The sequence below is a fragment of the Perognathus longimembris genome, chromosome 16, assembly GCF_023159225.1.
Source record: "Perognathus longimembris pacificus isolate PPM17 chromosome 16, ASM2315922v1, whole genome shotgun sequence".
Taxonomy (NCBI): Eukaryota; Metazoa; Chordata; class Mammalia; order Rodentia; family Heteromyidae; genus Perognathus; species Perognathus longimembris.
Genome location: NC_063176.1, coordinates 12,781,369 through 12,796,995, shown reverse-complemented (window position 1 = coordinate 12,796,995; position 15,627 = coordinate 12,781,369). Strand labels below are relative to the sequence as shown.

The window sequence follows — 15,627 nt, the reverse complement described above, 5'->3', positions numbered from 1 at the left end:
GTGAAAACCATTTTGGGTTAGCCGCCTACTCTGGATCCCAGTTTCTATGGACAAGTCACCCAACCTTAGAGTTAGAATTCACTTCTCTTTTTTAGTGTCAGGGATGGAATCTAGGGCCTTTCGGATGCAAAGTGCTCTACATTGAGCTATCAAACCTGTTTCTATACTTGTCAAGTAGGGTAGTTGTAGGACTTAATGATAATTGTCGAATAAAATCATTTGTATAAAGCACCTTTGTTAGAGATACTGCTGCTGAAAATATATAATAAAGGCAACTAGAGAGAATGAATGTGGGGGTAGATGGGATTTTCTATGGAGGCTCACTTTAGTAAATGTTCAGACTAAGAAAGATCATTCTAATCTTAGAAACAGCATGTTTTAATAACTGTAACAAAAACTGACATTATGAGCCAAACACTGTTTTAACACATCCGTTTTATTCTGCAATTTTATACACCTGCTGAAACTCATTTTATAAAACCTAATGTGTGAGTCACTGATGGATGATTCATTATACACTAATGAGTGATAACCTTTCTCACTCTTATCCTATTGTCTTTGCTTTTGGCATTTAAAATACTTTCTCGGGGCTGGGGATATGGCCTAGTGGCAAGAGTGCTTGCCCTCGTATACATGAGGCCCTGGGTTCAATTCCCCAGCACCACATATACAGAAAACGGCCAGAAGTGGCGCTGTGGCTCAAGTGGCAGAGTGCTAGCCTTGAGCAAAAAGAAGCCAGGGACAGTACTCAGGCCCTGAGTCCAAGCCCCAGGACTGGCCAAAAAAAAAAAAAAAAAAAAATACTTTCTTGTCTTTGTGCCCTGTGTCATAAGATGTGAAAGAAAGAATATATATGGGGATACTAGGTGTGTGTTAGATAAACCAACTGAAAAATTTGTGGGTGGTAAAACCATTTAAGCAGAACACCCAGTGACTCACCTATAGCTACTCAGGAGGCCAAGATCTGATGATTGTGGTCCAAAGCCAGTCCACATGAACACATCTGAATCTTACCTCCAATTAAATGTCAAAAAACCAAAAGTGGAGATATGGCTCAAGTAATAGAATGCCAGCCTTGAGTGAAAAAGCTAAACAAGAACATGAGGCCTTGAGTTCAAACCGCAGTACCTGTATAAAAAAAAAAAAGTAAATTACGCATAATACTTTTTGTTTGTTTTTGCCAGTCTTGGGCTTAAACTCCAGGCATGGGCACTGTCCCTGAGCTTCTTTTTGCTTAAAGCTAACACACTACTACTTGAGCCACAGTACCACTTCTGGCTTTTTTTTTTCCTGTTTATATGGTACTGAGGAATTGAACCCAGATCTTCATGCATTCTAGGCAAGCACTCTACCACTAAGCCACATTCCCAGTCCCACATTTTTAATACTTGATACAAAATCAGCACAGAGCTCAGAAAGACCTTGGAACATGCCTGCCTCACCCAACTCTTCCTGAAGACACAATGTTGTTTTTTAACAATGGTCCTGAAAATGTAGTATTAAGTCCTGAAGGTAAGTGGGCTGGATATTAGGGAGTCAGGGTCTTATGCTGCCAGTTTATACATTTTAAAACAATGCTAATTAAGCAGTGTGCATTTAATTAGATAAATGAGTTTATAATTGGGCATACTTCTCATTTGAAATTTAGCTAATTGGGAGCCATTAATTCCCTATGTTTAACACTACAAGGCGAAATCTCTTCACAATCATCATTACTTACTGGCAATCATATATCACTGAAGGTCTTTAGCCCTGCTTCCTCAAACAATTCAGCTTGGGCCTGGCTGCTAAGAGAAGTGTGAGAAGGCATGAGGCCCTGGTACAGAGAATCTGTAAAAATTTTATAAGGCAAGTGTAAATGATGGTTGAGTTTCCATTTACAAAAAACTCAAAGTGCTCCCATGATTTGAACTTACTCTTCTCTTCCCTCAAACCTTTAAACAAATCACAGTAAACAGGAAAATGTGAACCACTGGAAATAAATACGTATGCAAATGTAAATTTAATCCAGCTTCCTAAGTAATAGAAAAGATTATATATTGAGCTATTTCAAAGACTTTTCCAAAAGCTCATTAGGACAGTTAGTGTTGTACTGCCTACCTCTTCATGGCATCTCAGCATTCTGGGGAAGGGAGAAAGAAGCTGAAGTTAACATTCTTCACACTTGGAGGGGGTTGCTGCTTAGAACTTGGCAGTCATGCATCTACCTCACACTTGATCTGTGCACAAGCATTTCCACAGTGAGAATCACCACTCATTACTGTATAATAGAAAGCATAGCAGGTGCTTTTTCTTGTTTTAATATACAAAGTTTGAAAGCTACTAAAAATTATCACTGATTGAAGAAGTTTCCTGTCCATCTCCCTTTGATCTAATAAGTGTTAAGCATTTCTGAAAATAAAAGGCAATTTTTGTCTTCAAAATGGGTTTGGGATCCCTGATTTTAGTGAATAAAAATAAAAAACCTGATACTCCTCTCTAATTTTTCCAAGTTAAAGTTACATGTTTTCAGAATGCTGTGAATCCTACCTGCTCAGAAAATGAATAGCCACATTTAAATAATTCAAAAGCTGGTGTTTGTATAGCAGTACTGAGAAAAACATTAAGGGCACCTAAACAACATTGAGAAGATTAACATAACCTCGGTATAAGGATGGCATTCAGATTTGTAGTGTTCTATATTTTTCATTTATATGTCAAATCTGGACTTTGATGTCATGAATTTGCATAGATGTACACATATCTACATTTGCATATATATGTATATATGTGCCATTAAAGTCTAGGTATGTGTATATATGTGCTTACACATACATACGTATATATTCACCTACATAGAACTTGATTGTAGCTATGGGATGTTTTAGAAGGATGAGAGGGCTTGGGAAGAAAAAAGTGATATAGGTTAAGTAATATCAAAATAAATTGCGTTCATGTGTGAGAGTGACATAAGGATTCTCACTAAAAGTTGTTAAATAGAATGAGAGATAAGAAAAGAAACTATAGGATTTTGTCCCCCTGATTAAAATATCATCCATACACATGCAAATTTTCCTTGGTATAATTGACACACATTAAAAATGAGCAGAAAGTAAAGCAGGCTCTGTTGGGGATTGGATACAATTGGGAAGTTAGATGGTTGAAAGAAGAGGATAATAAGAGTGAATATGGTTGCAGTATTTTATATATAAAAATAGAACAATGAATCCTGTTGAAATTGTTTTAAGAAGGGGAGGAAAAAAAATAAAGGAGGGAGAGATAAGGTTGATGGAATGCACTATATGCCTATATGGAAATGTCACACAGGCCCGTCCCCCCTCTCCCCCCAACTAATATACTCTAACGCAAGCAAACCACTTAAATAACCCATGAGTTCAGTTTTACAGGAGAAGTTACAATGTGTTTTGTGCTGATGATAACTGAGGCATGGCGGGTACAGTGCAGCACTTTCAGGAATCCTAGAGCATCAGAGCCATGTGAAGATGAGTCAATCAATAAGCATCCACTGAGACCCTCACTTTCTCTCTTGTCACCTTTCTTATTTTCTATTCCCCATCCCTACAGCCTACTCTTTTTCCTACCTTTTATTTACAGAACTATTGAATTCTGTATTTTTTCTCCTCTCTTTTCCTAGTTTCTATCTCTATCACTTTCTTCCTGAGAAATGGTGCTTCATTGTTAACATTGAGGTTGGTTTAACAAAAATGTGCCATGAACTGGGTACCCCTGGTTCACGCCTGTAATCCCAGTTACTCAAGAGGCTGGAATCTGAGAATCATGGTTCCCTTATCTCAGACTAATCACCAAAAGCCAGAAGTGGTGCTGTGGCTCAAGTGGTAGAGCACTGGCCTTGAGCAAAAGCTAAGAGACAACACCCAGGTCCTCCCTCAGTTCAAACTTCAGAACCAGCATACCAAAAAAAATGTACCTTAAATTTTTTTTTTTTTTTTTTTTTTTTTTTTTGGCCAGTCCTGGGGCTTGGACTCAGGGCCTGAGCACTGTCCCTGGCTTCTTTTTGCTCGAGGCTAGCACTCTGCCACTTGAGCCACAGCGCCCCTTCTGGCCATTTTCTGTATATGTGGTGCTGGGGAATCGAACCCAGGGCCTCATGTATATGAGGCAGGCACTCTTGCCACTAGGCCATATCCCCAGCCCTACCTTAAATTTTTAAATGACCAATATCCAGAAGTAATGAGGATTTATGACCAAAGGAAAGTATAGCCATTGGTCAAGAGTTTTCTCAAACAAAAGTCATAGCATTACTTCAGTTCCTTTTGAATTCTTGGCTGATTCTCATCTTGTTGCAAAAAGCCTCATAATTAAAGCTTTACTAGCCTACAGTATAGGATGTTCACTATTATTTCTGTCCTGCCCTTAAAATGTTAGCATACACTAGGGGAAATGCTACAAAGGACATACTTTCCTCATGGCTCCCTAGAGAGAAATACTTCTTGATGGTTTATATAACTTTTTCTCAGCCTTTATTAATTTTGGTTTAATCTAGTATTTGCCCTTAAGAAAATCTTTCTGCCTCTCTGTGAATGTATTGCTCAAATGGATTTTAACTTCCTAAATTCTTTTAACTATTATACAGAATATCACCTCTCATTTATTTAGGGTCTTTTCTGGTTTTTATTTCTTTAAATATTCTGGTTATTTGTTTTATGGCTTTGACTCCACATCAGTTCTGACTCCATGTTGGTTATACAAGCATATATTTCTTAAGCTCTTAGCACAATACCTACTCAGTAATTGTTGGCTCTTCATTATAATTGTCATACTGTAATGGTACTATCAGAGTATCAAATGTATAATCAAATAGAATTAAATAGATGAAAGATAAAACTTTTCATAGTTTGAACATTTAGAGCATTTAAGCACTTGATGAAGAAATTATATTGCTAGATGGTTTGGTGACTCATTTCCTCTTCTTCCACCCCTTCTTTTTTGAATTGGACATATTTATAGTATGAGTGTTTTATTGTGGTATTTCTATAAATGCACACAGTATACTTTTAATGAATTTGCCTCCTGTACTATATTTTTATCTCTCCTTCCCCTTCTTTTTCAGTGTTTGGCGGATTTCATTATACTCTCTCCATACATTTATACACACACACACATACGCACACTCTTTAATCCTTGTGTATACACATTTTCTTTATTTGTCCATCAGTTGTAAGGCACTTCAGCCACTTCCACAGTTAAGTGTCTTTCCTATATATTGATTTATATCCCTTTGGATATATGACAAAGAGTGGTATGACAGGTTCATAAGGTAGACTTTAGTTTTTTGAGACTACTCCAGACTGAATTCCATAATGGCTATGCTAATTTACATGTCTGCCAACATTGTGGAAGGGTTCCTTTGTCCTCATATCCTGCCCAGCATTTGTTGTTTGTCTTCTTTATGATTGCCATTCTGACTGAGGTGAGATAGAATCTTCATGGGTGTGTGTGGGTGTGTGTGTGTGTGTGTGTGCCTCTGAGGTGAGATAGAATCTTCATGGGGTGTGTGTGTGTGTGTGTGTGTGTGTGTGTGTGTGTGTGTGCCTCTGCCTCTTGAGCCACAGTGTCACTTCTGGCTTTTTCTGTTTGTGTGGTGCTGAGGAATCGAATCCAGGGCTTCATGCATGCTAGGCAAACACTCTTATCACTAAACCACATTCCCAGACCTGCTTCATGTAGTTTTGATTTGTACTTTCTTTATAACTATGGATAGTGAACATTTCTTCATGCATCTATTAGCCATTTGTATTCTTCATCTGAGGTATGTCTATTTAATTCATTTGGCTATTTAATTGGATTATTTGTTATGGTGTTTAGTTCTTGGTGAGTTTGTTATATATTCCATTGACTAGCTAACATTCTGTGGGTCATTTCTTGATTCAGGTAATTATTTGCTTGGTACACAGAAATTTTTATTTTGTTGCAATCTCATTTGTCATTTTTTTTTTGCTGTTATTTCCTGGGCAATTGAAGTCCTAGGTCATTAAGAGTTTTGCCTATTTCTTCCACCCTAAATGTAGAACTCATGGTTTCTTAGCCTAGTTTTGGAGGTTTTTTGTTTTATTTTTTTCGGGTCATTTATAGGGCTTGAACTCAGGGCCTGAGCAATGTCCCTGAGGTCTTTTGCTCAATGTTAGCGCTCTCCTACCTTGAACCATAGCTGGTTAATTGGCGATAAGAGTCTCATCAGAACTTTTCTGCCATGCTGGCTTCAAACCAGGATCCTCAGTTCTCAATCTCCTGAGAAGCTAGGATTACAGGTGTGAGCCACTGGCATCTGGCCTTAGCGAGTTTTTACATCAAATTGTTAGGCTATAACTAAAAAGACATATTTTCGTAGTTGAGTTTTAATATGATGCAAAATAAGGAAAATTTCCAGATTCATTATTTGTGATGAGGCCGTTTTTATTCTGTAAATCAAACTGATTCTACTTATGGTGTTTTGGATATTAAAAGGGCTCTAAATAGACCAACTCATTAAGTATTTACATCATCTTGGAAGTCTTTGAATTAGATTTACCCAAAGGTCCATTATCCTTAGAGTCTTCTAAGAAAGTCTTCTAATATCTAGAGTGTAGTATTAATGTGGTCACGTACCCAGAGCATTGGGTGTGGCTCTCAGGGTCCCGTTTACTGCCAGCAGATCTCAGGAGCACAGTGAGGAAGCTGTGTTCCCAGCACCTCTGCGCCCATTACTCCTTGGGTGGTGGGGTGCACCTTGCCAGGTGTTGCTAGGATGGCTCTCAGTATACAGCTCTTAGTATAGCGATAAATTGGAGACATCATTCCTAAGTCAAGTGTCTCAGGAAGTGATTTTAGACTGTGAGTCTTAAGTTATCAGTTTTGCTAATGTATCCATGCATACTAATGCATGCATACTTTGTCTTGGTATCTACCTTTGCCCTCTAGGTGACCTTTATGGAGCCATAGGCTCTCCAGTGAGATTGACTCGTACTGTGGTTGTGGGGAAGCAAAAGGATTTGATCCAGCGCATTCTTTATGTCCTGACCTACTTTCTCCGTTGCTCTGAGCTACAAGAGAACCAGCTGACCTGGAGTGGTAACCACAGTGAAGGTGACCAAGTTTTAAATGGGAGCAAGATTATGACAGCTTTGGAGAAAGGAGAGGTAGAGGAGTCTGAGTATGTAGTAGTTACGGTGAGAAATGAGCCTGCTCTTGTACCCCCCATCCTACCACAAGCAATGACTGAGCGGAGGAGCCCTGGGCCCAAATGGTTAGCTGGGACCCCAGAAAACACTGACACTAGAGATCTGGGTCCCAACCCTGATAGAGAAGCAATCAAGAGGCCAGAGAAGAATTCTGAGACTTACAGCATAGGATTCCAAGAGCCAGCACTAGACAGTTCTTGGAAACCTCAGAGCACATTTTGTGGTGATGAAGAGAATGAACAAGAGGCATCACAAGGCGGCTCTTCAAGATTTCTCTGTTGTGAGGTTCCTGGGGCAGGAATGATGAATCAACAAACTGTCCAAGAGCAGTTGAAAGGGGAGATGCTAAAGAAACTATCAGAACGGTCAACAGCCTGGCCTTGCCCTGACAGATGTTCCTGGAAGGAGCCTCCTGTGGAAAAGGTCACTTTCCAAATTGGAAGCTCTGTATCTCCTGAGTCTGACTTTGAAAGCCGCACCAAAAACATGACAGAAAGGCTAAAAGCCTGTGAACAGTATCCAGAGGGAGCCAGTGCCTTGGTTGAGTCAGCTCAGGCCCAGCAGGGCTCTGGGTGCACCTTCCAAGCTGGCTTTCAGAGTGTCACCGTTCCTCAGAACCGGTCTGATGGAGAGGAAGGTGAAGCTGACTGGGGATTTACTGAGGACAGAGGCACCAGAGCCAGAACTGTGGCAGATGCTGTGGGGCAGCTCAGCCAAGCTGTTGACACACTTGTACCCTCTGACAGTGCACAGGGAACCAGCAGGAGAAGTCTAGAGCAAAATGTAGGTTTGTATTTGAAAAGCAAGGAAGGACCGTCACCAGAGCCTGTTGCAAATACCTGTGGCCATCAGGACTCTAGCTTCCTGGTTGCTGCAGATGTCCCCTGTGGGGATACAGACCAGAAGGCTGACTTTAGGATGGAAGGAGACATTCCCAGGAATGAGAGCTCCGACAGTGCCCTTGGAGATAGTGACGACGAAGCATGTATTCTAGCCACACTGGGCCTACCTCACAGTGGTGATAGGACTGATGGGTCCTTGGAAGTGGAGTTGCCTCTGCCAAGGTAACAACTGCTGGCTGGGAAGCAAGGAAAGCTGGGCCCCAGTCCTGTTACTAACCTGACATCTGTGACCATGTTAGCTACTCTTGGCCTCTCTATAGTTTGTTTTGTTTTCCTCTCAGAGTATTAGAAACATTACCAAATCTATACAATTTTTCCAACTTGCCTTTTTCTCCAAGGGACATGGTAGTGGTATTGCTAGGCAGCAGCAGGCTTGATTTTCTTTGATCGTTGTGGAGGTATATCCCAGCAGATGTCTTGCTTTTGAGGTGGAGGGGCTGTAAGGCTTGTTTCCTGCTGCTCAGAGCAGCATGAGGTAGTTAGCGAACAAGACGTCTTCCTTAACTCCATCAGGCTCAGTATTTGCTTCGTGATGACTGCAAATCATAACTAGAATTATTTTTTTGTTCTTCCACACTGCAGTGGGTACCACCCCTGTCCAGATGTGTTACATTCTTTTTAAAAATTTTTTTTCTTTATTGTCAAAGTGAAGTACAGAGGGCTTACAGTTTCATATGTAAGTCAGTGAGTATATTTCTTTTTCTTTTTCTTTTCTTTTCTTTTCTTTCTTTCTTTCTTTTTTTTTTTTTTTTGCCAGTCCTGGGCCTTGGACTTAGGGCCTGAGCACTGTCCCTGGCTTCTTTTTGCTCAAGGCTAGCACTCTGCCACTTGAGCCACAACGCCACTCCTGGCTGTTTTCTATGTATGTGGTGCTGGGGAATCAAACCCAGGGCTTCATGTATATGAGGCAAGCACTCTTGCCACTAGGCCTTATTCCCAGCCCCGTGTTACATTCTTAAAGCTAGACTTTTGGCAAGACCCTCTTCCCAACTTTTTTTTTTTTGCCAGTCGTGGGGCTTGAACTCTGAGCACTGTCCCTGAGCTCGTTTTGCTCAAGGCTAGCACTTTACCACTTGGGCCACAGCACCTCTTCCAGCTTTTTCTGAGATAAGGGTCTCACAGACATTCCTGCCTGGGCTGGCTTAGAACGGTGATCCTCAGATCTCAGCCTCCTGAGTAACTAGGATTACATGCATGAGCCACCAGTGCCCATCTCCAACATTTTTTCTTTACTCTTGACACAGGTTCTCTAAAAGATACACTATAAGAATGAGCTCTTAACCAGCTGTGGAAATACTTTTTTTTCCCCTCGGTGTCCATTAAAATAAAAACAAAAACAGCTCCCTTTTCTCCCAATTTCATTTTTCTTTTCCCACACTACTTACTGGAAGACTGGTAGGTGGACCACCTGAAGCTATTTTATTTACTTCTATCATTAGGGATTTTGTGTCTGTTGTAATGCCAGAAGGATATATATCTTTTAATTTTGTTTGTAATAGTCCAAATATTGTTTTAGGTCCCACAGCATCAGCAATCCAAATGTAAGCAACTTTGGCCGCTCACTTCTGGCAGGTTACTGTCCTACATACATGCCTGATATGGTGCTTCATGGGACCAGCAGTGATGAGAAGCTGAAGCAGTGCCTGATGGCTGATCTGGTTCACACAGTGCATGTGAGTGACCCCGTCTTGGAACCACTGGCCACTGAAAGTGTGATAGATAAGACTGGCCAGCCATGGGGGTTTTTACCGAAAACATCTGTTTAGGAGATTGTGTATACATATGTGGGCAGGGATAGGGGATCCAACAAGGGATAGTAAAGTACTATGAGTACACCTGACCAGGAAGAGAAGCAGAATTAACATGACAGCAAAGTTGTGGAGAGGAGAAGCTGGGAGGAGGGGCTGCCTGACTGAACCAAATGTTCAGGAGATTGTACATCTGGCTGTCCCATCTTTCCCTGTCCCCTGATCTCTTCTGGTGTCTTCCATTGGCCAATCCCAGTGGGAAGCCTGAGAACAAGGTCACAGCTGATGAAGCATATCCTATAATCCATAAAGGTTAGGCTGGCTCCTTGGTCCCAGAATAGGATGGAGAAAGGCAAAAGAATGGCTCTAATGGTGAACAGGGGTGGGCAGGCTGGGCAAACTGAATGAATAAATGGCACAGATCAAGGAAATTATATGTCAATCACAGGGAGGACCAAAGAGATGCTGTGGATGGATTGGTTTTTATCCTATCCTTGCAAGTTCCTGAAACTAATTTAACTAATTTAACTAATTTAACTAATTTAACTTAGTCTGATGGCTGCATGAAGATTATTGTGTAAAGATTAACAAGTCTTACTGGAAAATTGCCTTGTGGCTGTAGTTAAAGTGTTTTTCTGTTATCTGTAGTCTAACAGGAACTGAGCAGTTAAGAAAACTATCAATCTGATGGACCCTTTTAATTGAGTTGCTATTGGGCATATGCAAAAAAAGAAGTTTTGCATTAGAAACAGTGTATCTTGTGCAATAGGGAAAGTGCCTTTGCTTTAAGAAAATTGGAATTTGGCTGACTGGCTCCTTCCCATCAAGTTTTTTTTTTTCAAGATAGAACAGAAGGAATTGCATGTTATATTTGGCCTTGAATATGTTCTATGATGTCTAAACACAACATCACACATACAGACTAAGCAGGCTGAGGTAGGAAGAAGAGCTCAGCAGGAAAGCAGATGTCCTCAACTCCCTCCATGTGGATATGAAGAAATGTGAGGTGTCTGGGAGAGGAGGGCAAGGCCCACCCACTGCATGTATGCTCACTCAGATATTCCCAGCCCCACACCACTTTGTTATCAGACAGGACACATTCACCAGGATATTCCTGGAATGAAACTATAAAGTTTTTTTTGCCTCTATAAGTACTAGAATTTATTTTTAGTTACCTGAACACTTTGTACTCTTGTCATTCTAGAGGTGGATCCATCAATAACTGTAGCATAAGCAGGGTGTGCTCATTGCATGGCATTGTCTTTCTGGGCTGCCCTAGGCCATGTAAGATGCCAGACAGTTTTACAGACTGTACTTGTATATGTTTAGGAGCCAACTGTAGCATCAGGACCCTGTTTCTTTCTCTACCAGTACCCTGTGTTTGTACCCATATATGCAAAGCCTGTGGGTGTTTCCCTTCTGCTCTGCTGTCAGTTTGATTCCTAATAACATTGGTTTTGCTCACTGGACCTTTCTTCTGCCAAGCCTGTGTTCTGTTGCTAACAGAGCACCAGGAGACTGCGTAGGAGCTAACAGGCTGTCCTTGGTGACATTGATTTCCAGCTAGGGATTTTACTAGAATACAAACAAGACTCAATAACCACTATGGAAATAGAACCGCTTGGTTGGTAGTCCTTGAATTTATTTGCAATATCATTTGTGTACATATTTTTTTGTATTTACAAAGGCTGGCAAGTTTTAATTGTTCAATATTAGATTTTCACTGTGACCATCAGGCTCTTTTAATTGTTAGATATGCAACAACGCAGCCATATATATGCTATATTTCTTTTAAAGCCTTTCCGTATTCAATTTTTCTCCCTCTTTTTAGAAATAGTGTTGTCACATTGCAGCATTTCTAATTTCTTTAAACCATTCAATCACCCTGAAATATGGAACATTATTAAGCTTAATAACCTGTATTGTGTCATATTGTGGATGCCTCCGAAGTGCAGTCATGCATGGGTGTTAGTAGGAAACTTTGAAGAGTTCATAAAAACATCTTTAGAAGTCTATTACATTTAGACCATACCCAATTAGCATTAGTGATGGATTTCTAATTTTGCATGGCATATTCATCATTATGAATTTTGCGTTTGTCTATTTTTAATTATATTTTTATTATCTTTAGTTATACACACCAATTACCATTCAACATGTCACTTCATAAGTACAGTGCATCTTGATTCATGTCACTTCTTTCATCATTCTCCCTCATCTCTCCCAGTCCAACTTCTCAGTTTTCTTAGTTTCTTAGGATATGCATTGAATATTAAGACTGCATTCTCCCCTGCTTCCTCTATCCATTTGTCTGCCTCCCTTCCCTTGATCCCTTCTCATACACCTTTCAAGTACCAGTTTCCTGATACTCATTTTGTTGGACTGTGAGTTAGTTTTCTAAGGAATTACACCATTTGAATTCTCCCCTGCATGTACCAGTTTGTGTGTGCTTGCATATAACTCCATATGTGTTTACTTGTACATTTATAAATTATAATTATTACTAATTTAGAGAGAACATGAATCATTTGTCTTTCTAGGTCTGACTCACATCATTTAACAGTTTTTTCCAGGCCCCTCCATTTCTTTTAAATGATATAATATCATTCTTCCTAATTGATGAGAAAAATTCCAATGTGTATATATAGCACATTTTCTTGATCTGTTTGTCCTTTGAGAGTTGTCTGGGATGTTTCCACACCTTGGCTGTAGCGAATAGTGCAGCAGTGGACATGGTTGTGCAAGTGGCTTTACTATGTACTGAACTATAATCTTGTGGATAAATACCCATGAGTTGTATTGTTGGATCACAGGGTAGTTCTATGTTTAGTTTATTGAGAAATCTTTAAACTGCTTTCCAGAGTAAGTGAGTAACTTTACATTTCCACCAACAGTGTATTAGGTTTCCTTTTTCCCATGTTGGAGCCAGTATTTGTTGTTGTTTTTATTCTTGATGATGGCCATTCTAACTGGGTGAGATAGAATCTCAGTGTTGGGTTTTTTTTTTTTTTTTATGGCCAGAGATGCTGAGCATTTCTTCCTATATCTGTTGGCCATTTTTACCTCTGAGAAGTCTCTAGCTTTTTTGCCCATTTACTAATTGAGTTATTGGTTCTTGAGGGTTTAGTTTCCTGAGCTGTATTAGCTATAACCTGATATATAGCTAGCAAAGGTCTTCACATGACAGTCATCATCATGAATTTTGCTTTTGAAGTACTGTTCATATGCCTCTCAGGCTGGCACTTTATTCTATGACAGTGTGTATGTGGCGGGGGGGGGGGGGTTCTTTTCTTTTTTATGTCTTAACTTCCAGCGTACATTTATAAATGTTTGTTGAAATAAAATTAACATTTTATTTGTTTTCTTTCTGTTTTTTGACAAAAGCTATCACCACGTAGCCAGGGTAGTCTCAAACTCCTGATCCTTCTGCTTCAACTGTGCACTACCTCTTTTGGCTAAGGAGTAATTTTGAAAACAATATATTGAATTGACTGCTCCACAAATCATAAGTATTTAAATTCTTGAGCTGTTGCAAGAGAAAGAAGGAAAGATAAGAAAACAAGTATGCAGCCAGAGTTGCAGGTGAACAAATAACTTGTGGAGGAAGAAAAGATTAGAATAAATTGTGTTACAATTACTTGATTGGATGTGAATAATTTTCACAGTCCATGCAAGACTTCATTAGGTTTTGATCCTCATAATTCTTTTTAGAGGACTTTTTTGTGTGTATGTGCTAGTACTGGGACTTGAACTCAGGACCTCACAACTCTCACTTTCCACTCAAGGCTGACACTCCATCACTTGCACCATACATCCATTTACAGCTTTTCTGCTGGTTAATTGGAGCTAGGAGTCTCAAGGACTTTTCTGCACAGGCCATCTTCACACTGTGATCTTCAGTTCTCAGCCTTATAAGAACTAGTTATGAGCCACCAGTGCCTGGCTATGGAAGGATTTTTAATAATGGTTTAGAAGCAGTTGACTTACGTTATTGAGTTATTTTCTAGATTTATGTATAACTTGGATTCCAAAATCTGTCTTCATAAATTTGCTCTTTTATAACCACAGTAGATTATTCTAGAGCTTGTACTCCAGAGGCTAAGGGGTTACCTTTCAAGAACTTCTAGTACCAAGACTTTCTTTTTGTACTTTTCCATATCATAATCTCTTATGAAAGCATGTTTTATTTACATTCATTTTTCCATTATTTTTCACACATTAAAATTCAGATTCTCCTTAAATATTTAATTATGCGTTCTTGTTTAGTCCACATATTACTACCTATTTTCTGCCATTTGATCTCTCTTTGCCTTCTAGTATACAGATTATACATCTGCGTTAAATTAGTCCAAAGTAATACTGTTTTACATTTTTGCCTGCTACATCTGAATGTGCATTCTTTTGTTTTCCTTCTGACTTTAAGTAGAGAGAGAATGCACATGCATTAGATCAGTAGTACGCTGAACCTGTGACCCTCAAATAGCCTTTTCTTTCCTTCTGTGTCTTGTCTCCCTGTGCTGCCAACTGAGCCAATGTCAGGGTCATCCAAACTGGCACCCAAGTAGAGCAGGCAATGGAAAACATTGGTAGCTTGGGTGCAAATCCTGTTATCCCCACTCATTCCCTAATAATTTTAAGTAGATCAGCTGGCATCATTAAGTCTCAGAATGTATTTGGAAAGACAGAGGAAATAGAATTCAGTTGTTTTCTGGTTTGTTTTGTTTCTAGTTTTTTATTATTATCTAAAAGTAGGAGTTTCAAATTCAACATGTCAGTTTATAAGTGCAATGTGCCTTGGTCCATATGACTTCTTCCATCCAATCCAGTTGTTTTGAGTTTGATATCTGTAACCAAACATGAGCTTAAACTAGAGCTTAGTCCTCAGTAGCTGTGTAGCCTTGGGGTAAGTTATTTTAATTTTCTCATCTCTAAAAATAAACAGTACTGGGATCATAGGTTCAGTTTGCAGATTCTATGAGATAATCTATATCAAGCGTTTAAGTACAGTGCCTAAATTCCCAACAAATGTTAGCTATTAAAATAATACACATGAAGGTGCTTTTTGAATGAAAGTAATATAAGATGCTTTTAATATGGACAGTCCTGAGTTTGGAAAGACACGTGCAGATGTACTTAAAGCTCTCCTGACTGATGACATTGACGGTCATCAGCCCCGGAAGCTCCTGTTGAAGGTGACTGCACAGAACCTTCCCATGTGGGGCCAGCGGCTATGCTGTAAGATTACAGGAGCAGGCCAGACAGCTCTTAACTCTTTTTTTTCTTTTTTTAAATTAAATTTTATTGTAAAGGTTATATGCATAGGGGTTAAAGTTACACGAATTAGGTAATGTGTACATTTCTTTTCTTATGGTGTTACCTCTTTCCTCATAGCTCTTAACTCTTAACAGAATCATTTTCATACTTTCATTTATGCTTCAGAGACTCAGGCATTTTACAGAGTAAAATAAGTAGTTGGATTTAGCAGTCTCTCATTTAAGAATAGCAACAGCTTGACTTCAAAAGTATCATGCAGGACACAGTAGCTTTAATGAAAGTCTGCTTGTGATACATGCTCGTGAATACCTAGTTAATTCATGTAAGAAATCAACTAGTAGGACTGTAGGGGTACAGCAAGTTCAGTCAACTGGGAAATCACTACTTAAATAGCAGATTTGCTGACTACCTCGGGTCAACAACATCTTTCAAGGCAATAACTTAAGGAAACAGCTCTGTAGAACAAATCTGTTGTCTAGAGCAGCCCTTGTTGCTTACATTTTCTTAGGTTGGAGGAAGAACATG

The 15,627-nt window shown here is 39.5% G+C and overlaps 1 protein-coding gene across 4 annotated transcripts in view; it reads left to right on the top strand.

Moving 5' to 3' along the window:
• Positions 1-15,627, top strand: part of Fnip2 (folliculin interacting protein 2) — a 106,990-nt gene that overhangs the window by 78,359 nt on the left and 13,004 nt on the right. For all 4 annotated transcript variants that reach the window (XM_048364726.1, XM_048364724.1, XM_048364728.1 and 1 more), the window contains 2 exons: positions 6,919-8,242; positions 9,597-9,753. In XM_048364726.1, coding sequence (XP_048220683.1) covers positions 6,919-8,242; positions 9,597-9,753 — 1,481 coding nt within the window. The remainder of the gene's footprint in view (positions 1-6,918; positions 8,243-9,596; positions 9,754-15,627) is intronic.